The sequence below is a fragment of the Antechinus flavipes genome, chromosome 5 (assembly GCF_016432865.1).
Source record: "Antechinus flavipes isolate AdamAnt ecotype Samford, QLD, Australia chromosome 5, AdamAnt_v2, whole genome shotgun sequence".
NCBI classification, from domain to species: domain Eukaryota; kingdom Metazoa; phylum Chordata; class Mammalia; order Dasyuromorphia; family Dasyuridae; genus Antechinus; species Antechinus flavipes.
The window spans coordinates 21,969,406-21,993,214 of record NC_067402.1 but is presented as its reverse complement, the minus strand read 5'-3'; the positions used below and the strand labels follow the sequence as shown (position 1 = coordinate 21,993,214).

The following is a 23,809-nucleotide window of genomic DNA, read 5'->3' as shown; positions in this document are numbered from 1 at the left end:
TATTTCTTCTTGCAGCTCTCTTAGTTTCTCTTTTAAGAATTTAGATGCTACCCCACTTGGTGCATATATGTTTAATATAGATAGTGCTTCATTATCCATGCTACCCTTTAGCAAGATATAGTGTCCTTCCTTATCTCTTTTAATTATGTCAATTTTTGCTTTAGCTTGATCTGAGATCAGGATGGCTACCCCTGCTTTTTTGACTTCACCTGAAGCATAGTAGATTTTGCTCCAACCTTTTACCTTTAACCTGCATGTATCTCCCCGCTTCAGGTGTGTTTCCTGTAAACAACATATTGTAGGATTCTGGCTTTTAATCCATTCTGCTAACCGCTTCCTCTTTATGGGGGAGTTTACCCCGTTCACATTTATGGTTAGAATGACCAATTCTGTATTACTTGCCATCTTGTTAACCCCGGTTTATGCTTTCCTCCCTTCTTTCCCCTTTCCCCCCCTTCCAAGTATTAAGCTTGTGAGCACCCCTTGTTTCTCACAGCCCTCCCTTTTTAGTGTCCCTCCCCCCGCCTTAGAGTTCCTCCCCCTATCTTACCCCTTTCCCTCCCAGTTCCCGTATTCCCTTCCGCTTAGCTTATTCCTTCCCTTTCCACTTTTCCCTTCTCACTTTTCAATGAGATGGGAGAAGTTTCACCATAGATTGAATATGTCTTAAGATTTTTCACTTAAAGCCAATTCTGAAGGCAGTAAGATACCCACTATATTCATCCCCCTCCATTCTTACTCTCAGATATAATAGGTTTCCTATGCCTCTTCATGAGATGTACTACCCCCACTTTACCCTTTTTCTGGTACAATGTCCTTTCCACATCAGTTTCTAGAACAAGGTATACATGTATTCTTTATGCATCTATATAGTCAAAATATAGTTCCCAAGATTAATCTTTACCTTTTTAGATTTCTCTTGAGTTCTATATTTGTAGATCAAACTTTTTGTTAAGTTCTGGTTTTTTCATCAGAAATAGATGAAATTCGCTTACTTCGTTGAATGTCCATCTTCTTCCCTGGAAAAAGATGCTCATTCTCGCTGGGTAAGTTATTTTTGGTTGCATACCAAGTTCCTTAGCCTTTCGGAATATCATATTCCAGGCCCTTCGATCTTTTAATGTGGATGCTGCCAGATCCTGGGTGATCCTTATTGTGGCTCCTTGATACTTGAATTGGGTTTTTCTAGCCGCTTGCAATATTTTTTCTTTCATCTGAGGGTTCTGGCATTTGGCCACTATATTTCTTGGTGTTTTGATTTTAGGATCCCTTTCAGTGGGTGATCGATGAATCCTTTCAATGTTTATTTTTTCCTCTGTTCCTATGACTTCTGGGCAGTTCTCTTTGATAATTTCCTGGAAGACAGTGTCCAGGCTCTTTTTTTCATCATGTTTTTCTGGGAGTCCAATGATTCTCAGATTGTCTCTCCTGGATCTGTTTTCCAGGTCTGTTGTCTTTCCCAGAAGGTATTTCACATTTTTCTCCATTGTTTGATTTTTTTGGATTTGCTTGACTGATTCTTCTTGTCTCCTCGAGTCATTCAATTCCACTTGTTCAATTCTGATTTTCAGTGAAGTATTCTCTTCACTCACTTTTTTAAAATCTTTCTCTAATTGTCCAATTGAGTTCTTTTGTTCTGTGGAATTTTTTTCCATTTCGCCAATTTTGTTTTCCAGTTCACTAATCCTATTTTTCAAGGATTTTACTTCTTTATCCACTCTCTCTTTAACTGACTTCTCCAGGCTCTTTTGCCAAGCCTCCCTCTCCTTTTCCCAAGCTTCCTTCTCCTTTTGCCAAGCCTCACTCTGCTTTCCCCATTTTTCTTCTAGCTCCCTTGTGAGAGCCTTTTTAATCATTTCTATGAGGTTCATCTGTGCTGAGGAACAGACGATCTCCTCCTTTGGGGAATCACCTGGGGACTGCCTGTTTTTAGTCTCCTCAGGATTTAGAGTCTGCTCTCTATCTGTGTAGAAGCTGTCTAGGGTTAAAGTCCTCTTCAGCTTCTTGCTCATTCTGTCTATTAATCAGAGACAAACTACCAAAGAAAAACAGAAAAAACTGGAGTCTTTCTTTGGGGGGGGGCTGGGTGTGTTATCGAGCTTCCTCTACAGACTGCAGGTGGCAGCAGTGAGGCACTAGCAGGACTGTGCTGCGCCTGCGTTCTGAGATCCCAAAGCGTGCTGAGTCACTGAGGGGGGGGAAGGGGGGGGCGGCCAGGTCCTGAGAGACTCCAGCTGTTTGCGGTTGTGTTCTTCAGCCCCGGTGTTTTTAGCTTCTCTGCTGGGCTGTTGACTTGCTGCAGGTTCCAAACCTGTAGCGAAGCTCTCCCCGCGGAGACAGCTGCGATCACTCCCCACCCCCTCTCCAGTCTGCTCCCGTGCTCTCACTGCCGCTGCCCTCAGCCTGCGCCCGATCTAAAACCGCCCCAGCCCTCCAGTAAAGACAGACCTTTCTTGGCGGATCTCAAGGATGGCTTCTCTTGGTAACTATTTGTGGGTTTTTTTCAGTCAAGCATTGATTCAGAGGCTTGTAATGAAGTGGATAGTGAGAGAAAGCGCGGAGCTTATGCAACTGTGAGCCTCCTCTCCGCCATCTTAACCGGAAGAACAGCATCTTCTTTATGAAGCTTTCCCTTAACACCTTCTCATCCCCCAGCTGCCAGTGCTTTCTACCCAAATTGCCTCATTTCCATTTTGTGCCTATTTAAAGAAGGGAAACTTCTTGGGACAGGGACAGTTAAGCTGTTATCTCTATGCCCTTGAGCCTTCCTAATTCATACAGCTGATGCTGTTGACTGAAAAGTTCCTCTTAGAAAGTTTCAGAACATAACTGACTGTATGATTTCAATCCCACAAAGTCTCAGGTTGCCCTGTAATGACAGAGGCTGAATGTTGACCCAGTTGGGAAAGTAGCAGTGTGGAAAATAGCAAACTGACCCAATAAGCACCAGCCCACACTGCAGGAGCATGGAAGATAATAGGGGAAGTTGAAAACCCTCTCTATTTGGAAGGCTTAAATTGATTGAATAAACCTACTCATGCTCCTCCTTTCTTTACTATATGGTTCTCCTGCAATTTAGCAATTCTTGGGCCCCATCAGGGTAGCCAAGTGTGACTTTAGGTGGCCAAATGGGTGCTAACTGTAACAGTGATAAGGATGTGTGGACCAAAGTAAATGTTTTTAACCTGAACACATTTTCTTGTGGAAGAAAGGGGAACAGAGTTTCAACAGAGTGGGGGGACGGAGATTCTGCCCACAGGTACCAACGTAGGGGAAACATTGTTTCTCAAGACAATCCTCTGGCTCTGAGCTACATCTGATTCCACCTCCTCATTTTCAAGGTCCTGTTCCTAGATTGTCATCTCCTCCTCTCACCTCCTTGGGTGGGGAAGGATCAGGTGTTATGCTACTGCATGGACAATGGCACATACACCAGATTTTTGTCATCTACCGATGACAGACTGTCCCCTGCCTCTTGCATCATGCTGCTGAGTCTACAGATCCCTTTCTTACAAAGGACACAGCTCAGATCACAAGCAACATCAGGGCACATGACAAAGATGGTTACCCAAGAGAGTTTTCCCTAATCTTGCCTTGCAGGTCTCTTCCCATGAGTCATTTCCTCATAAGAATCAAGGGACAGTAATATGAGATCTCTCTCAGTTTTGTATATGCCAAGAGATTTCATTCTTGCTCCCCCAAATCCTATGTCATTTTCCCTAAAAAAAAAATTCAGGTTTACCTGAATTTCTAATTATAATTCTAAATGAGAAAATCAACATATTAAAATAATAATAAAATAACCAATTTTCAAAAATGACGTTCTTGAGAAAACTAGGTCTATTGCCTCTCTGTTTTCTGACTCTCTCCTGCTAGCAAGAGAAACAAAGCCCCTTTTCTGCCTTTCTTTGCATATAGTCTTCTCTTGAGATACAAAAGTCAGTTAGCCATGTTTCATAATGGCATAGTGCTCCAATTTCCTTTTACTCTGTTGAAACTTACTAGCACCACCTTTGTCCTTGAGCTTTCCCAGGCATATCTTTTATTCTCCCTTTCAATGGAGTTGTCTTTCCCTTTTCTAGAGTTATATTTCTAGGACAGCTTAGGCAAGGTTTAAATACAATGAAGAATAGAAAGGGAAAGGGAACAAAGCTCACCATTAGCATAAGTCCCATTTAGGATAGCTTTCTCAAATTTGAAAATACCTGTCCAAGTGCTGAAACAGATTCTTAATCTTTTTGGTGTCATGGACTTCTTTTAGCAGACTGATGAAACCAAATGACTCTTTCTTAGAAAAATGTTTGTTGCTGAAGGAAATGTTACAATTTCAGTTTGAGGTAAAAGAAAACAAAAATGTATTTGTTCCTATCCAAGTACAAGGATCCCCTGAAATCTATCCATAGATACCTTGGAGGTCAAGGGACTTTTGGCTAAGAATTCTTGTTTTAAATATTTTGCTAGTTGTTCTTGATTCTGATCTTGCCCCAGTCCATCAATTAGGGGGAGAACATGGTTATTAGAAAGGGGAAAGGCTCCTGAGAAAAAATCTAAAGGAAAGAGGAGCATCTTCCTCCAAATACACAAAGCTTCTGTGTGCATCTTCTTGGGAAGCAACTTACAATTTCTTTGTTTTGTCACTGAAGGAAGACCCCATGGAGCAGCCCTTATTGCAATCTAAAACCAATTTCAGAAACCCAGCCCAAGTGGTCTAGTGAGCTGCTCTAAACTCTCATCTGCCCTTCCTTATATGGCATGGAACTAACCAAAAGCAAAGGTCAGAATCTTCTCAAGAGATCAAGCTGAGAGAGTTGGTTCTTAGTGGTAATCTCCTATTGGGCAACTTCTCATTTTCCAAAGTAGTTTTTGGTTATAAAAGAAAATAACTGAGAGAGGTGATAAAGTGGCCTTTAGCGTGAGTTTAAGTTCTCCATTTACTATTTTCTTCATTTACTTGACAGTGACCTAGATAACCTTCACAATGGGGGCTGGGTCAGGAAGAAAAACAAAGGAAAGAAAAAATTCCATAGGAGAGCGTAGAAGAGAATTTTAAGAAGTCAGCCCCACTTTCTCTGGGAGAGACTAAGCTTTAGTCATCCCAGGCAAAGGTTTCCCCTCTTAGAATCACAGAATCCAAAGTTGGAAGATTCTCTCTTCCAAGGTTTATTTTGGAGGACTGAGTTTTTTTTAATATTTTCAAAGCTATTTCAGTATGATTTGTTTCCTTTATAATACTGTGTATTAAAAATATTATTTGAGAAGAGATTCATAGGTTGCATCAGACTTCCAAAAAAGAGTCCACGACCCATAAGAATCCTTGACCCGGCTCAACTCCCTCATTTCTACAGATGAGGAAACTGAGGACTGGGGAAGATTAGTGATTTGTTTAAGGTCACATAGAGATATAAAGAGAAGAGGAAAATCTTGAACCCAGGCCTTTTAACTATAACATCTCCAGAACCCCATGTCATCAGTTATCATCCATTTTTCTTCCTCTAAGTCACCCCATCCAGATAGATCACCCAATCTAGGTTCTGGCAATAATTACGAACCAGTCCCAAGGTCACCATCTTTTTTTCTCAGAAACTGCAGAGCTTGGTTCATGGTCTTCCTTTCTACTCCAATCACTGCCCTTATACTTAGGCACTTCAATATGCATGTTGATGTCATGTCAAGAAAGGCAAGGTGGCAGTTGCATCCATAAGACCTGGGTTTGAATCCCACTTTAGATACTGACAAGTTATTTAACCTCTCCTGACCTCAGTTTCTCATCTGAAAAATGAATGGATTGTAATAGATGTCCTCTGTGCCTTCTTCTATGTTTAAACCAATGGCCCTATGAGTCTATGCTCAAACAGCTTGGATCCCCAATTCACCAAGTTCCTCATTTCCCATGACCTTCACCTTCACTCCACTTCAGCCACACATAGAGGTGGACATCCTTTGATCTTGATAGCATGCATAAATATTCTATTTTCAGGTTCAGGATTCTGAAATTCCTCTAAAATAACCTCTCTTTGCTTTTATAGTTCCTCTAAGTCTCACTCCTCCAGAGCTCACTTATTTATTATCTTTATTATTGTGACTCCCATTTACTCCATTCCTCAGCCTTCTCTAAGATCATCATCCCTTCCCTGACTTCATTTTCCTTCCCTCCCCATCTTGACTCCATAGTTAAATCAGTTCAATTATACACTGTCTTCTCTACTCAAATCTCTTGCCACCTTATCTGATCATCAGTGATGCTTGGCCAAACTTTAACTTACTCCCCCCATCCATCTTTTCTGCTCCTTCCTGTGTGCTACTCAATGGTGTTGGAAGAAGTTCCATAATCATACTGACTGGACCCACTATAAATTTATCTTTTTTAAAATTTTACCTGAACCTTCACTGTAGCAAGATAATCCTTGTATTCCTCTCTAATTGACTTTCACCCACAGTGACTGCTCCAAATCTACTCTTCCTTTCTTGACATTTCCAAACCATTCTCTCCTATTTTTATAGCAGAAAATGTTACTTGATACCTCACTGACTAAAAACAGGTCATTTGTCATGAACTCATTCTCTACAGCTATTCTTCATCTAAAAAAGAGATTATCATTTTCTTGTCTTTCTTCTTATGTTTTATGAAGAGATAGTTTTTTCTCTCATGTCCTTGATTTTGTCCCCTCCTACTTTTTCTAGCAATTTTCCCCTATACTCATTCCCTCCTCTCTCTAATTTTTAGTTTGTCCTTCTTCCCTTTCACATATAAATGTGCCAAAGTACCATTTTTTTTAAAAGTCTCATTTGATGCTACTTATCTCCTCAGGCTATAACTCCTCTCCATTTCATGCCAAATTCCAAGGATGGAGCTGTCTAAACTCATTATTTCTAGCTCTTCTTCTCTTATTTACATCTCACGCTCTTGCAATCTGGTTTCCAACATTAGTTAATTGGAACTACATTCTCCAAAGTGTAGTGGAACATTTTTATGGGTGATAGCAAGATCAAAGTGGTAACCATCCCTTGGACATGACTGAAACAGAGGGAAAGTGAAGGTCATGGAAGTTGGGGAACTTGATTAAGAGTGATCTTGTAATTGCCAATTCTGCTAGCCCCTTTTAATCTTCATCTTTTTTGTTACTCTTGGTCATCCCCTCTTCCTAAGAACTCTCTACTTCCTGGGTTCTCTGTAGATTCTCTTCTTGTTTTCCTCCTTCCTGCCCTGTTACTCAATCTCAGTCTCTTTTGTTGGATTGACATCCATACCCTGCTTTCTAAGAATGCGTTAAACCTGGGTTTAACCTGGGCCCTCTTTTTTTTTTCTTCAGGACTCTAATCAGCTCTCAATACTTCAACCATTATTTCTAGGCAGATATCTCTTAGATCTGTAATATATATCCAGCCCTAATCTTACCAAAGCTCTGAGTCTCATTTTCAGGTGTCTATTGGATATATTAAATTCAACATGTAAAAAATAGAACTCGTTATCTTTATTCTCAAGCTCTCCCCTCTTCCTAGCTTCTGTTTCTGTTGAAGGCATCATTATCTTTCCAATCTCCCAAGTTCACAATTTAGGAGCAATCTCTGACTCTTCACTCACTCCCACATCTACATCTATTCTCTTTTTAAAATCTTGTCATTACTATTTTCATACCATTCCTGTCCATTGTCTTCTCTCCACTCAGACCATCTTAGTCTAGACTTTCAGCATCTCTTGTCTGTCATTGTAATAGCTTCCTAATTTATATTTCTGCCTATGGTTTCTCTCTTCTCTGATACATCCTTCATATAATTGCCATAGCTGCCAAAATGCTATTTTTAAAGGTTTGTATCTCATTACTCATTACTCTGTTCAAGAAGCTCTTGGGGCTTCCTCTGGCTTCTAGGATGACAATCTGCTCTGTATGGCAATTAAAGTCCTTCATAATCAGACTTCAGTCTACTTATTGCCTATTGCATAGTTTTTTTTTTCTTGGACACACAGTGTATGTCAATCAAATTGCTTCATTTGTTGTTCCTACACAATTAATTTCCCACCTCTATACTTTTGCAGGCTGTCCCACAGACCTAGAATGCTCTCCTTCCTCAGCTCTATTAAAAAGAAGCCCTATATTCCTTAAAGACTCAGCTCAAGTTTCACTTTTTATCCCCTTACTAGTTTCCCATGCCTTCCCATGGAAAAATCACCCTGTATTTATTGTTTTTTAAATTTTATTTATCTAGCTGTGTTTACATTGTTTTCCTTCCCAATAGAATATAAGTTCATTGAAGGCAAGCCCTCTTTGGGGTTCATTTTTGAATTTCCATTGCCTAGCATACAGTGGATATTTAATAAATACACATTGAGTGGATGGATAAGTACACAGCCTTCCTAATAATTGGATTATTCTCATTCCAATTCTCTGGAGAAGGGCTTAAGCTCAAAATCAGACTTGTCCACATCAGACAGGTGATGCCATTTGTATTTGCCACAGAGTCTATTAATCCCCAGGGGAACCTGGGAAGATGAGCAGCACAGCCTGGATGTGTCACCACAAATTCTAACCTCAGTCATCTGAAATCCCATTAATAAGATGCTTAAGGAAGACACTGCCCTGAGAGAGAATGTGCTATCTTTTAAATTAAATTTTTCCTTTTCTTGAAAGAGAATTTTATAGACTAGAACACTTCAAATAAAGGTGATGCACAGCATTCATAAGTGTGTGTGTGTGTGTGTGTGTGTGTGTGTGTGTGTGTGTGTGTGGTACCCATGCAAATTCAGGGTTTTTTGGGAGAAGGGATTGAGTCAACTATTAAAATTCTTTCTATACCTCATGTTGATAGAAAGACTGATTTTATCATATCTTGCTATTTTGGTCATCAGTTATTAACACACAGCTACAATAAATCAAACAGTATTAACCCTGAAAATCAACCAACACTACTGAATCAGACTTTTAGAAAACAGTCTTGGTCTCAAAACAATTACTTTACCTCTGATGATGTGAAAAGAACTAGTCTGGGCAATCCAAAGAGTCCCTTTTCCTTAATCTCAGGATAGTATTTGTATCGTGCCAAATTCATGGCGTACATATTGGACACAGAGCCACCTGTTGAAACAAAGTGAAAAGACATCTTTGAAGCATTTTTCCTGACATCCAGCTTTTTAGCTGCCAGCACACTTTCACCTTGGAAATAACCCCATGAATTAGCATTCAAGAGAATTGTAACCAGGGCCCCAAGAGACCTGGTTTAGGACCTGGGCTCTACAAGCTACAAATTCTCCACTTAATTGTCATTTTAATGGACAACAACAGAAGTAAAGAAATGTTGCTTCCTCACTCCAAAGTTTTCCTGACTTCTGAAAAGTTTCCCTTGTATGGTGCAAATCCTTTTCTTTTTTTAATGTTTTGTCCAATCACTTGTAAATGTTTTTAACATTCATTTTTGAAAATTTGGGTTCCAAATTGTCTACCCCTTCCTCTTTTTCTCCCTCATTGAGAAGACAAGCAATTTAATATAGGTTATAAATGTGAGGTCATGCAAAATATAATTCCATATTAGTCATATTGTGCAAGAAAACATACCAAAAAGAAAACTAAAGGAAATAAAACAGAAGTATGCTTCTGTCTGCATTCAAACCCTGTTTTTCTTTCTCTGGAGTTGGAAAAACTTTTTATTTCATCATGAGTACTTTGCAATCGTCTTAGATCATTTTATTGCTGAGAATGGCTAAATCGGTTACACATGATCATCCATACAATACCGCTGTTATTGTGCCCAATGTTCTCCTGGTTCTGCTCATTTCACTTCACATAAATTCATGTTAAATCTTACCGGGTTTTTCAGAATCCATTTTGCTCATCATTTCTTATAGCACAATAGTATTACACCACAACTTGTTCAATCATTTCTCAATTGATCCCAACTGAGGGCATCCCCTCAATTTCTGATTCTTTTCCATCACAAAAAATAATTACAATAAATATTTTTTTTCCTGTTTGGGGAGATCTCTTTGGGATAAAGACTTAGTAGTTTTTATTGCTGAATCAAAATATATGTATAAATTTATAGCCCCTTTAGATATAGTTCCAAATTTGCTCTTGAAATGACTAGACCAGTCCACAACTCTAACAGTACATTAGTGTCCTGTTTTACCCATATGCCCTCCAACATTTATCACTTTTTGTCATATTAGTCAAGCTGATAGGTATGAGGTAGTACCTCAGAGATATTTTAATTTGCATTCTCTAATTCATGGTGACTTAGAGCATTTTATATGACTATAGGTAGCTTTGATTTCTTTATCCCAAAAATGGCCTGTTCATATCCTTTGACAATTTACCAATTGGAGAATGACTTGCATTCATATAAATTTGACTTATTTCTCTGCATTTTACTCTTTTCTGCGTTCTCTCCCATCTTGATTGCATTGATTTTATTTGTCCAAAAAATCCATTAATATAATTAAAATAATCTCTGTAATGCTCCTTATTTCTTGTTTAGTCAAAAAAAAATTTCTTTACCTGATCCATTTTCAAACAGACTCATTTCTATGCAGTGTATGTAAACTTAGTGAATGGGTGAGTCAGATTCTCAACGGATGAGTCTCTCTTCCATTGTATTTATATACATGCATATGTATATAATATAGATTGATAAAGTAAATATCCACTTAAAAAAAACTCAGTGATTTCATGGAGAGAGTGGACTCTTGGTGAGGAAGTTTCTTCCAATAATACAACAACTGTCAGTGTGAGAAAATTGCCTGGGCTACTCAGCAAGTAAAAATTTATAAGAGTCAGTGTTTTTGTAGTAGGATTTGAACACATTTGAACTCAAGACTAAAGGTCCAATCTATACACTGCTTCTATTAGTGGCCTTATTTGTAAAGTAGTGGTAATAATACTCATTCTACCCTTTCTCATATGGTTCTTTAGGTGTCATGGGCCAGAAGTTGAAACAAGGTGCTAAGTAAGTAGAATTGAGGAGACAATGGTTTGTCACTGATTTAATCCTACAACAAATAAGGGTTTCCTAGTGATATAATGATTGGTGTATACTCAGTGTGGAATATATAAGGAAGAGCTGTCAGGGCCAGAGAGGAGAAGCCCACTAGAAGCTCTCGGAGGAAGAAACAGATTCATCCCACCTTCCACCTTTGTGCTGGCTGGAAGCTGAAACTGGCAGAGGCAAAGGACTAGCAGCAGGAGCTCTTGGAACCAAGGAGAGAGAGAAGCCTCTAAGAAAACTAGCCAAGTCCCAAGTAAAGGAGACAAGACTTTGGAGGAAATAATATAGGATTTGGATTTTAATTCCTGGCTGCATTCAGGGTGATTACACTGAACTGAAACTAAGGCTGCTCCCAGAAGCCCCCAAGAAACCTGCTCCCAGAGAACATTATATTTTAGAGAAGAACATTACATTTAGGGACCCAATTGGTGTCAATTTAATTGACTTGACCAAGATCATACAACTAGTATCTGAAGCCAGATTTGAATTCAGGTTTCTGACTCCAAGCAGTGCTCCTAGCCATCTACGTGTTTTGAATCACAGTTTTTTCTTTCCCTAGGGAGCTACCTCAAGTTCAGAGAATTTAAGTCACTTGCCAGAGTCACACAATGTGTTAGATATTTAAAATATGAATCTCATATCCTGACTGATGAGCGTCTCACATGGGCAACTTTATCCGAGCTATTTCTAGACAGGCTTCCTCCCAGCCATCTCTTTTCCCTCTCGCTTCAATCTCGCTTTTCAAATGATTGATCCTAGAAAGAGTATTTCAATCCACTCCCTTATAGCTTGACTTCTTACATCTGTAATTTTCCAAATTCAAATGTCTCTATGTGTTGTCTCCTCCAATTAGAAATGAACTCTTCACTTTTGTACCTGTCTCCTCATCACTTAGCACAGGACTTGGCACGTTGTAAATAGGTTTTCCCTCATGTGTCCATCCATAGAAGAGTTGAAGATGAGAGACACGTCACCAACAACTCTTGGGAAGACAGAACGGATTTCATTCCATGGGGCTACATGCATGAAAGCACACACAGCTGTCAATTTCAGGAAAACCATGAGATCAGTCTTCACCAAACAGCATCATTAACATTCAGTGTTTTGCATCAATGCCCAGTACATGAAATTTTGTTTTTAATGTAAAAGATGGGAGTGATGTATTCTTAAAATGTCAGGAAAGGAAAAAAGGCAAAAACCTTTCTCTCTTACCTGGGTTAAAAATGCCATCCCCTTCTTTCCAGCCAATGAATTCGATCATCTTCTTCAGAACAGCTTCTTCCACTAACAGAAACACTGGGGACACCTCATAGGTATAACTAGACACATATAAAAGAAATGTCAGTTCTAGAAGTACAGTCCAAATGTCCCTCTGTCTTCTCAGCAACACATACACACAATCCTGTAGGCAGTAGCTTCAGCAACTCAATCAAGCACCAACAGTTACATGCTGTTTTTTCAGCAGAAAAAGGCAAGGTTGGTGTGGTTCTCAGGAAATTTCCTCATCATGGTATGGAAATATATGAGCAAAAAAAGGCATTATTCATAGGTAGATAAATACTAATAGCCAATGAACAAAGAAGATTTGGAGGCTTGAGTTATGAGTCCTTTGTGATAGAAAATAGGAAAATAAGATTCTGTATTTAAAAGCTAATAAGTCTTCTATTGTTTTGTTTTTTTCTATTCTCTCTTTACACACACACACACACACACACACACACACACACACACACACACACATACACACAGAGGAAGTAACAAGAACAGGAGGAATCACTGGCACTTGAAACTAAACCAATGACTGTTTTACTTTGTAAAACAAGACCCTCATGAAAGGATTTTTGCTATGGTAAGGTCATTCTTCCAGAGGGCTACCAGTCCAGTGGTCAACTCTCATGAGTGTATCTTCCTCCCAAAATAAAACAAAACCCAAATGAACACCTTGCTGGCCAGCTTCATGGTGGTAAGGGTTCAGCTACACTGGCCTTCAGGTCCCACACACACAGAACATTCCCAAGCTATTTCTAAAGCTCTAACAGCTTATAAAAGGAGGTAAAATACAGCAGGTCTCAGAAGTCAGTAATCAAACTCCTCTATTTTATAGATGAGGAAAACAGCCTCATAAAGGTCATAGAATCATGGACATAGAATTGTAAAGGACTCGAAGACTCAATTGTAATCCAAACCCTTTGTTTTCCAGTGAGGAGACTGAGGACCTATGAGATTAGTGACTTGTCCAGTGTCAGCCTAGCAATGTCAGAAGTCAGATCTAGAAATGTAAATCAATAAATTAAAGCACACTTAAAATATATCATCTCAGAGATAAGAACAAAACTATGTCACCAACTTTATATTATGGATATTCTAACTGTAGCATATTCAGAAATAGTAATACTGGAAGTGTAATGAGAACATTAGTGATCAGTTATGCTTATGAGGAAAGTGAAAATTCACTCAGAGATTTCATTTTTGTGGATGTAGATATTTGCCGTGTGTGTGTGTGTGTGTGTGTGTGTGTGCACATGAGTGTGTGTGTTTATTGTGTAAGAGTCTTCTAGTTTGCTTATTTGTTTGTTTAGAAGAAAATGGACAACTCACAGTGTTTTATTTTGAGAGATCTGGTGCTATATGTATTGTCTAGAGCATACTATCAGGAAAAGTCAAGAAAACTACATTCAAATTCTGCCTCGAATCCTTCCTAATTTCAAATCAACTAACTTCCTTGAGTCTCATTTCCTCATCTGCAAAATGGGAATGAATATTTCCAAATATCCAAATATATCCAAAGCCCACAAAATTTTGCGAGGTTGCTAATGATATTGATAAGGTTTAGGTTTTGGGGTTCCCTTTAGTAGGGAACCAAATGATAAGGTCTGGATTTAGGGAACCAAAATGAGATTAGGGTTTCTGGTGATCAGGAAGTTAAATGATAAGGTCTAGTGGCAGGTTCAGGGTTCAGGGAACCAAATGGAGAGGTTTGGCTCCCCTGCACCTCCTTGGGATTCCGGTAGGGAGTTTGGGGGAACTCCCTTCTGGCGGGGCAGAGATTCTCTGTAAATTTACAGACCTGAAAATGTAGATTGATAAAAGAGGTTTATTATGGGGATTGGGAAGTAAGGTTAGAAATCCTGACAGAGAGACATAAAGTCTCATTAGGGAAATAGGTGAGGGTAAAGAGAGGGTAACATTGGAAAAGAATATTATTCCAGCGGGCAGAGGTTTCCATGGCATAGCCTAGCATGGCATAGCAAGGGATGTTTGGAACCTCTGCAAAGAGAGGATTTTAGTTTGGCTCTTTTATAATAGGAGTTTTGGCTACCAGCTGAAGGGGGATTGTGGGTGGAGTCCCAAGTTGGGTTTCAGCTTGAGCTGGAATTCAATGAGTTTCTTCAATTCAATAGGATTGGAATTCCTTTTGCTAGATAACAATGAAATTGTCTTGTTTGCTTTCCTTCAGGTAGGGTCACTCATTGAATCAGAGTTAAAGGAGATTTTCTCCTTCAAGGATTTTTAGACTCTAGAGGGTCCCTTCTTCAATATCGTATATATAAAGTAGTTTACAAAATTTAAAGTGGAATATTAAGCACAGGTTATTATTATTATCTGCATCCCCATCTTAATACAAACAAAAGGATAGGTATGAAGAGAGCTGACAATAGAAAATTCATTACAGCTCTATCACTCAAAAGACAATAGTACTTGACTAAGACATAAGAACCTTTAAAAGTTACCAATGCTAAGTCAAAAAGCTATTGTTGAGTATCTCCACTTGTGTCTGATTCTTTGTGATCCCATTTGGGTTTTTCTTGGTAAAGACACTGGCGCAATTTGCCATTTCTTTCTCCAGCTCATTTTATTGATGAAGGAATTGAAGCAAACAGGGTAAAGTAACTTGCCTAGGATCACACAGCTAGGATCTGAGGCCAGAATTGAAGTAGGGTAGATGAGTCTTCCTAGTGGCCAGTCTAGCACCACCTAGTTGCCTAAGTCAGAAAGACTTGTGTGTGTGTGTGTGTGTGTGTGTGTGTGTGTGTGTGTGTGTGTACTCACTATGTGCCCATGGGCAAGTGTTTTTTGTTTTGTTTTGTTTTGTTTTTTTTTTAAATCTCTCAGTTCCTTAGTTTCTTCTTGTGTACAATAGGGTTGGGAATGGAACTCAATGGTCTCTAAGATCCCTTTCATGTTCAGAGCTATGACTTTATGAAGTTTCCCCAGTATTTCTATATCATGAATCCCTATCAGGGAAATCATAGATCTGTGCCCTTCTTCACCCCTCTAAAAATGAGCATGTGCAGGTCAGCAATTATGACTCACTTAGGACAGAAATGGAACCATAGCACGAGCATTCATCAAATGCTCCAGATATCTGAATGGAAAGAAATCCACCTCATGACCCAATTCCAGAAGAGCTTCACTTACACACTTGGGTTCAAAGCCTCTGTGATGAACCGAGCAACCAGGGAATAGTAATCAAGGCCAGCATACAGCTGATTGAAGAATCTTGGGTGATCTGTTGATTCAAACACAAGTCATTTTTTTCACAGATTATGAATTTTAATTTAATATGAATGCAGAGGAAGAGAGAAGAAGCTTTTCTCTTCTCTTTTCTCAGACAGTTTTCCTGGAAGAGACAAATTGCCCCGAGGCAAACAGACAATTCAAGCAAGAACTTTCAGCTCCTTTCTTGAGAAAACATCCACCTCCCACTTTTGCTATTGTTATGTTCATTTTATTCTATTAGAAACTTCCCTTTGATTGTGAGAAGCTTTCCCTCCAACTGGAGAAACTTATTCTCAACATGAACCCTAGATTTTAATCTTATGAACAGACATCAACAGTATTATCCTGCAGGGTTTTATGAGGGACAGGCAATGAAGAGTTGCTCTCATATTCCACAAACTTCTGTTCATTAGGAAGTCGGTTAATCATGGTTAACATGTATTGGTCTACCTGCCATCTAGGGGAGGGGGTGGGGGGAAGGACAGAAAAATTGGAACAAAGGGTTTTGCAATTGTCAATGCTGAAAAATTACCCATGCATATATCTTGCAAATAAAAAGCTATAATAATAAAAAAAAATTACCCATGCATATGTTTTGTCAATAAAAAGCTAATAATTTTTTTTTTTAAAGAAAGTCATTAATAAAAAGCATTAATGGCTGGTCTTATAAACAGGCACACCCTGCCTCTGATACATTCTAGCCTCATGATTTCTCTAAGCCTCAGTTTTGTTTTTTTTTTTTAATCTGTTCAATGGCAAAAACAACAGGGACAGTAATTATCTCTCAAAGCTGCTGTGAAAATGAAGTAAGGTAAGTCACATAAAAATCATGCATTTAGCAGGTCAGTTTCCATAACAGGAGAATGACCCATGTGGCCTGAGTGAAAAGATCATGAAAGGAAGTTGAAGATGTGGATGAGAAGCTCCAGGTAGACTGACTCCCGGGCCAAACCATGCCTTTGATAACAGCAGAAGAGGACAGCCCTTTGTATCTGAAGGGAGTGTTTCTCCATTCTGGCCTGGCATGTAGTGGATTACCTGAAGGCCAAGTGTCCAGGATGACCCCAGACCTCACATTTGTGTCACTAGCCACCTGTGAGATCTTGGGACTTGCTTGGGCCTCATTTTCCTTCTATAAAAAAGGACTATGGACTATTTAACATTGAAGTTCTCTTCTAGCATCAGTCCCTATGGTCCTCTCATCCATGTGCCTTTGCAGAGCGAGGGGAACCAGAGATGTTTTCTCACTTTCCAGTACCTTATGGCAAAATGAGCCTGTAGTATGTATATGTTCTCTCTTCATATTTCTCAAATCATCGTACCATATCAGAACATTTTGTACAATTTATAGGAATAAACTTTGGTTGGGACTAGTAAAAAAAAAAAAAAAATCATGCATTTAAATCTGCAAGGAAGCTTGAAGGCCATCAAGTCCAGCCCCTTAATTTTGTAGATGAGGTCATTGAGTTGTGACTTAGCCATGGTCACATAACTAACAAGTATCTGAGACAAGATTTGTGCCCAGGAGTTTAGAAATTACGAAGCACTAAAAAACCGTTACTATGACTATAAATCTTCATAAATCACCCTCGCCATATTCAGATTCCATTAGTTGATTAGAGGAAGAATTTTTCCACAAATTATTTTAATAGCCTATTTCTCTTTTGATTGTCACTTTTGGGGGGATTTACATGTTTCAATGGCATAAATTTTAATAATGGATTCCAAGAATTAAAAATCAGGAATGAGGCCTGCTTAAGCACTCTGTTTCCATATGAAACAGAATGTCCAGTGAGTTGATTAATAATAAATGTTAAGTAGCAGTAATATCATTGGTATTATTATTATTATGTGTCATTCTTGGCAAATCACTCATATATTTTTCAAACTAGACCACATAAGTGACAATATCAATCAATAAACATTTATTAAACACTTAAATGACTGCTATACCAAAATAAATCATTGTCTTCAAAGCCATACTTGTGATGATTGTTGGACCAATGACATCGGGAGGGTGATGTCTCGCTTTGCATATGAATAGAGGCAGGGCTGCCTCACTTTCCCTCCCATAGTGGTTGAAGTCCAGTAGCAAGACCAAGGTCAAAAGAACTCTAATATGAGCACAATTACTGAATATAGTTAAAATATCAATAATGAGAGATGCTAAACTTTCAAAAGTACAATGTACAAATGCATTCAGTACTGGCCATCATATTAGAGGAAGACCATTGAATACCTGAAGATGATCTAGAGGGCGTCCATGACTGTGAAGGGACTTCAATGTATAACCCATGAGGAATATTAAAGGAACTAGTCAAGCCCTTCATTTTAATTGGGATGAGATGGAAGCTTAGTTAAATCAAGTGACCTCTTTGTACAGAGTAGCTTACATCTGACTGGGAGATTCTTGGGGGCAGAGACTGTTTTGCCTTTTTTTATATCCCTAGCACTTAGTATGATGCCTGACACAAATTAACTGCTTAATAAATGTTTTTTTTTTTTTTTTTTGGCTGACTGGTTGCTATTAGCCTGGAAAAAGAGAAATTGTAAGTTTTTTGAGGGTAGAAACTTTCATTTATGTTTTTGTATCCTCAGGGCTCATCACCATACCTGGACTATAGGAAGCAAGTTAACAAAGTAAATCAATAAGCATTTATTTGGTGCTTACTGTATACCCAACACTCAGCTAAACATTTAATAAATGGTTGTTGATTGATTTAGGGGAGAACGATGTAAATTCCTCTAATAGAATCAATCAACAAAGTATTTGTTAATCACTTGATATATATTAGGCACCATGCTTAATCCTAGGGACATAAAGACAAAAAATGGCCAATCCCAGGGAAGAAATTTCTTTTCTTGTGTCTTTGTGCTTTGGAGTGTAGCAGATTCTCTGATTTCAAGTCCATTGTTTTTTCTCCTATTTTCCATTGCCTTTTATAATAAGCATGATTATTCTTAGCTTTATCTTGGGAATGACTTTTCATATCCATAACTTATAGGACATTTGATTTCATGTGTAAGCATGAAATGTCAAAGAACAACTAATATCTTTCGATTTGGGGATCCAGAGGTAGCCATTTCAATGTATGGTTCCAATTACAATTAGTATTGTCTCCATCAGACTTTCTTTCTTGAAACCAGCTCCCCCCCCCCAATAAATGATAACTAAAATAAAAAATGACTATGAAAATAGGACATGAAAACTTCTTCCTCTGATCCACCAATGGAATCTGGGCATGGCTAGGAGCCATGATTGCACAAAGAATTTTTAGAGTTCTCCATGTTAATTTATGAGTGATTTCCATAGCAACAGCATGGAAGAAGTCCAGTAAACTAAGAATCCCTGACATTAAATGTCATTCCACCCCTTCTGACATAGACCATAATAATAAGATATGTATCTCTGCTTCCGAAATGCTAACGGGGCTTTTGATAAATACACCAGCCTTTCCCAAGGGGATACAATCCAATTATTTTTAGCTGTAATTTGATTAGATTCTTTCCACTAAATTTAATTCAGTGTCAGAATTCATGTGACATCAAGCTAGGTTGGTCCTAAGCAATGGATTAACTTTTTACTGCATTTAAAAATCTGTATCTTTCATTTTAAGTGATTTTTTTTTCTCCTTTTGAAATTTGGGAGCTCAGTAGATGCCCAAATTTTATGTTTGCAGTCAATTGAGGGGAGGAAAACAACACTTTATCACATAAGCATAAAAATGTTTTTAATCCAAACTTAATCCATATAAAGTCAGAAGGTCAATACATTAATCAACAAACATTTATCAAGTATCAAAGTGCCAGACACTGTGCTAAGTGCTAAGGAAACAAGTAAAAAGAGTAAAACAATTCTTGCTTACATTCTAATGGGGGAGATGTTCAAATGAACACACACACACTGACACACACACACACACACACACACACACACACATATATATATATGTGCATATATATATATATATATACATATGTATGTATTTATGTGTATATATTTAAATGACTAGATACAAATATAGACAAACACAAGGTAGTTTTAGGAAGAACAAGACTAGCATCTGTGTCTCAAAGACAAAGTCCCTCAAAATGAGACTCCATGAAGTGAAGGAAAGAGAGGGTGCATTCCAGACATATATAGAGATAGATAACAGAGGGACATGCATGAGGAATAGAAAAAAAGATAAAATGTGAGTAGATTGTGGAGGACAGGAGGAAGAGTAATGTCCAAAGAGATTGGAAAGATAGGTTGGGGCCAGAGTCTGAAGAATTTCAAAAGATAAACAAAGGATTTATACTTTATTCTTATTCTAGGTAATAATGTAAGTAATTTTAAAATGTTTATCTCAGTTTCTTTATTTGTAAAATGAGCTGGAGAAGGAAATGACAAACCCCTTTATTATCTCTGCTGAGAAAATCCCAAATGGAATTACAAAGTGTTGAACACAACTGAACAACAAGTCTGGGGAACACTGGGAAACCATTTGAATTTATTGAAATAGTGACTTCATCTGACTTGCACTTGAGGAAATGCATTTTGGTTACTGTGTTTAGGATAGACTGGAATGGGGAGAGAGAGAGAGAGAGAGAGAGAGAGTTAAGAACAGAAACCAGTTGGGAAGCAATTATAGTCATTCTAGTGAGAGCTAATGAGGACTTGAACTAAAGTGAAGAGTCTGTGAGAATTGAGAAGAGGCCTTGGATTCAAGACATATAATAGAGATATAAATGGTAAGATTTGAAAAAAAAAAAAGGTGGATATGTGAGTTGAGGGAGCATGAATAGTTGAGCATAAAGCCAAGTTCATGAATTTAGGAGACTAAAAGGTTGATGATGTCTTGTATAGAAATAGGGAAGTTTAGAAGAGGAGAATGTAGGATTTGATTTTGGATACATTAAATTTAAGATGCTCTAAGATATCCAGTTCAAAATATCTAGTAGGAATTAATGACATGGGAATAAAGCTCAAGGGAGAGATCTGGGAGTCATTTGCAAAGAAAAAACAGTTAAATCTAATGGAGTTGATGAAGTCGCTACAAGAGTGAACATAAAGGGGGAATAAAAGAGGGAAGAGGACAGAATGTTGGGGAACATCTACTACTAAGGTGCATTTATGGATGATAAACTAGTAAAAGAGAATGAAAAGAAAGAATCAGCAGAATAATATGAAAGAGTAGAGAAGAGAGAATATCCAAGAGGTAAAGAATAGTCGATAGAGTCATAGGTTCCTAAATTTTGGGTGAGAAGGGAAATTTGTACCCATCATCTTATCAATGAGATACTTGATTTTCAGAGCAGATAAATAACTTGCCCCAGATAACACAGGTAGCAGAGCAGAAATTTGAATTCCAAAACCAAAACCAATGTTTCTTTACATTAGACCATAACATAAAGGTCAGCTACTTCACTCCAAACCACTACCAGTTATCTTGACTTTTGTCTAGCCACTGGACTTCTATGACTCTGGAAAAGCAAGTAAAGCTTAAAACTTTAAGTAACTCTGCATCACTTAAATCCAATTCACTGTCAAGTCAAAACATCCCCCATGATGTCATTGATACCCTTTGAAAATGAAGAACATTTATCTCCATGTATTAATCATCCAAGAGCCAGAAGATACTAGGTATTTCTGCTGCTTCCAATTTGCTAAAGGTTTTTGTGCTCCTGATGGATCTTCTTTTCTTTTAATTCAGCATGAGATATTGGTCAAAGCTATCTATCTTACAATCAAAGAACTTGTAAGGAGACTTTAAAGGCATAACCTTTTACTAGTACTCATGAGTACTTTAGAGAGCCATCCTGTAGAATTTTTAGTTCTTGCTAAAATTCACATGACCAACATGGAAACCTAAATTACATGGCAGATTTAAGCTGCTTACTTCTGAATACTGGATTGGGATAAAGAGGGAAAAGCTGTCATGGTAAATATTTTTAATAGGAACATTAAAAAGAGCTAGACACTGTAAAACTACAGTCCATTTCCAACCACAGCCAGCCAATCAGCTACTTTGCTTTTAACTGAGAGGTTTTTTGCTTCACAGCAGATTTCTGCAAAAATCAATTGGTTTGGTCAGGGAGTCAACTTTGTTCAATCATCAAAAATAAAAAATAAAAAAATGCCAGCAACCTAAGCTACTTGACATCCCTAAAAACAACAGATTCATTGTTTGTTTTAATTTCCATCTTTTCCATCCCATAAACCTAGTTTTAATCTGCTTTTTTCACAGACAACCCACTTCTAAGAGAACACGTTGCATTGTCACTGAGCTAGAGGTCAGGAGACAAATTAAGAGCCTTACTGGTTTTGACGCTGTATCGGATGACATCCTGGCAAAGTTTCAAGAGTCTCTGATGTGGTTCCCCAGTGTCCCTCATCTCCAGATCAAGCAGTTGCTTCAGCTGCTCCGGAGGCTGCCATTCACAAACCTAGAGACGGAAGGGGGATATAGGGAAGCATGCTATAAATACTGCATGAGGTCAAGAGAAAGCAGAGGAAATCAAACAGTGACATGGAAATCACATCCAGCAAGGCAGAGGGGAATCAGAAATGACTGGAAAAAAAAGTGTTACATTTCACCAGCAGCCAGCTTGCTCAGCAAGGCCTTAGAAATATTAGACTTGCCAGCACACATTTTAACAACCCCCAGTCAACCAAAAGAGCAGAGTCTTTTAGGTGCCCCTTACTTGACTGCCTAATGATAGTTATATCCTATATGGCTAGTCAAAGAAAAAAATCTAATCTCCCCACCAAAATAGCTTTCAATTCAACAAGAAAAGAACTTGGGGGGGAAAGGGGATAAATTGTGAACTGCTGATAGTCAGCTCCTTGCTGTTCCTCACATTCAGAATGCTATCTCCCACCTTTGGAAATCCAAAAAGGCCACTATTCATGAAAAGAATATAGTCCCTCCTCAACCCAACTTTAAGAATTGATCTCTTCAAATATTGTATACAGTAACAACAATATTGTATGATGATCTATGAATAATGTAGTTATTCTCAGCAATACGATGATCCAAGACAATTCTTTAGAATTTATGATAAAGGGCGCTCTTCATCCCCAGAGGAAAAACCCGTAAATCATGACTATAGATCAAAGATGCTTTTTCTTTACCTTCTTTATTTTTCTTTTTTTTTGACTATTTTCTTCTACAGAATGAATTACATGGAAATGTGTTTTGCATGACTGCACATGTATAACCTAAGTCAAATTGCTTGTCTTCTCACTGGGGGAAGGGAAGGTAGGTAACAGAGGGAGGGAGAGAATTTGGAACTCAAAATTTGCCAAAGAAGTGAATGCTAACATTGTCTCCACATGTAATGGGGAAAAATAAAACATTAAATAAAACTGACAATAAAATAATGATAAGAAAAAAGGAATCGATCTCTTTTTTCAAGGCTCAGCCAATGTACCCTTGTTAATTAAACCTTCTCAACAATAGAAGAAATTTGGGCTCTTGTTTAGGGATTGGATACAGCTAAAAAGAGCTGCTGAAAATATATCTGCCTTGAGTTTTACAAATCCAAAGAAAAGGGCATTGCAATAAAGAGCAAGGAGGACAGTGAAAGATATCTGGTACCCATCAAGCTGGGTGCCTTCAAAAGTAACAATAATGTCAGAAGAAAAACAGTTGTATACATGCCAAGAAACTCAGAGGAGACAAAATAAAAAAGAGGAGGGGGAAAACAGTAATAAAACCCATCAATTCAGATATCTGCACGCAAATGTGCAAAATATGGGTAATAGAAAAGTGAATGAGAAAAGCAATGAAGAAAATTTTACCTCATTCAGAACTGGTGGGATGGAACACATAGCTGGAAAATAGCAATGAATGAATAAGTCTTATTTTGCAAAAAAGAACTGAATACATAAAAATGGATGTAGATTGGCACCATTTATCTTCTATAGCTATGTAAAGAATTCAGGAACCAGAAGTGGGATGTCTGGGCAAAGATCAATGGAGGCCAAAATGATATTGTCATTAGGGTATACTGTAGGCAATCAGATAAAGTAGAAATATGCAACTTTGGGAAAGTGATCAGAAGTCTGCGGAGGGTGAGGAAGGGAAATAAAGATTTATCAAGCATCTAACAAGTGCCAGGCACTGTACTAAGCTCTTTACAAATATTATCTCATCTGTCTGGCATGGGGGCATGATGGCAGAATCTCAATTATGCAGACATCTGTTGGAGACTGTCTCCACCTAAAGAGGAGCAGCTAATGATTTCTTGATTTGTCTTAATGATAATTTCATCCTTCAAAAAATGAAAGAACCCAAAGTGACTAATTGGAGTCTGAATATGATTCGCATCAACAAGGAAGAACTATTTG

At 38.2% G+C, this 23,809-nt stretch overlaps 1 protein-coding gene across 1 annotated transcript in view; it reads right to left on the bottom strand.

Moving 5' to 3' along the window:
* GADL1 (glutamate decarboxylase like 1) overlaps positions 1-23,809 on the bottom strand; it is a 205,905-nt gene that overhangs the window by 152,137 nt on the left and 29,959 nt on the right. Inside the window, exons 3-6 of the mRNA XM_051961454.1 lie at positions 21,777-21,903; positions 15,394-15,484; positions 12,187-12,293; positions 8,956-9,071 (exon numbers count right to left, since the gene is read on the bottom strand). Of these exons, the coding sequence (XP_051817414.1) occupies positions 8,956-9,071; positions 12,187-12,293; positions 15,394-15,484; positions 21,777-21,903 (441 nt within the window). The remainder of the gene's footprint in view (positions 1-8,955; positions 9,072-12,186; positions 12,294-15,393; positions 15,485-21,776; positions 21,904-23,809) is intronic.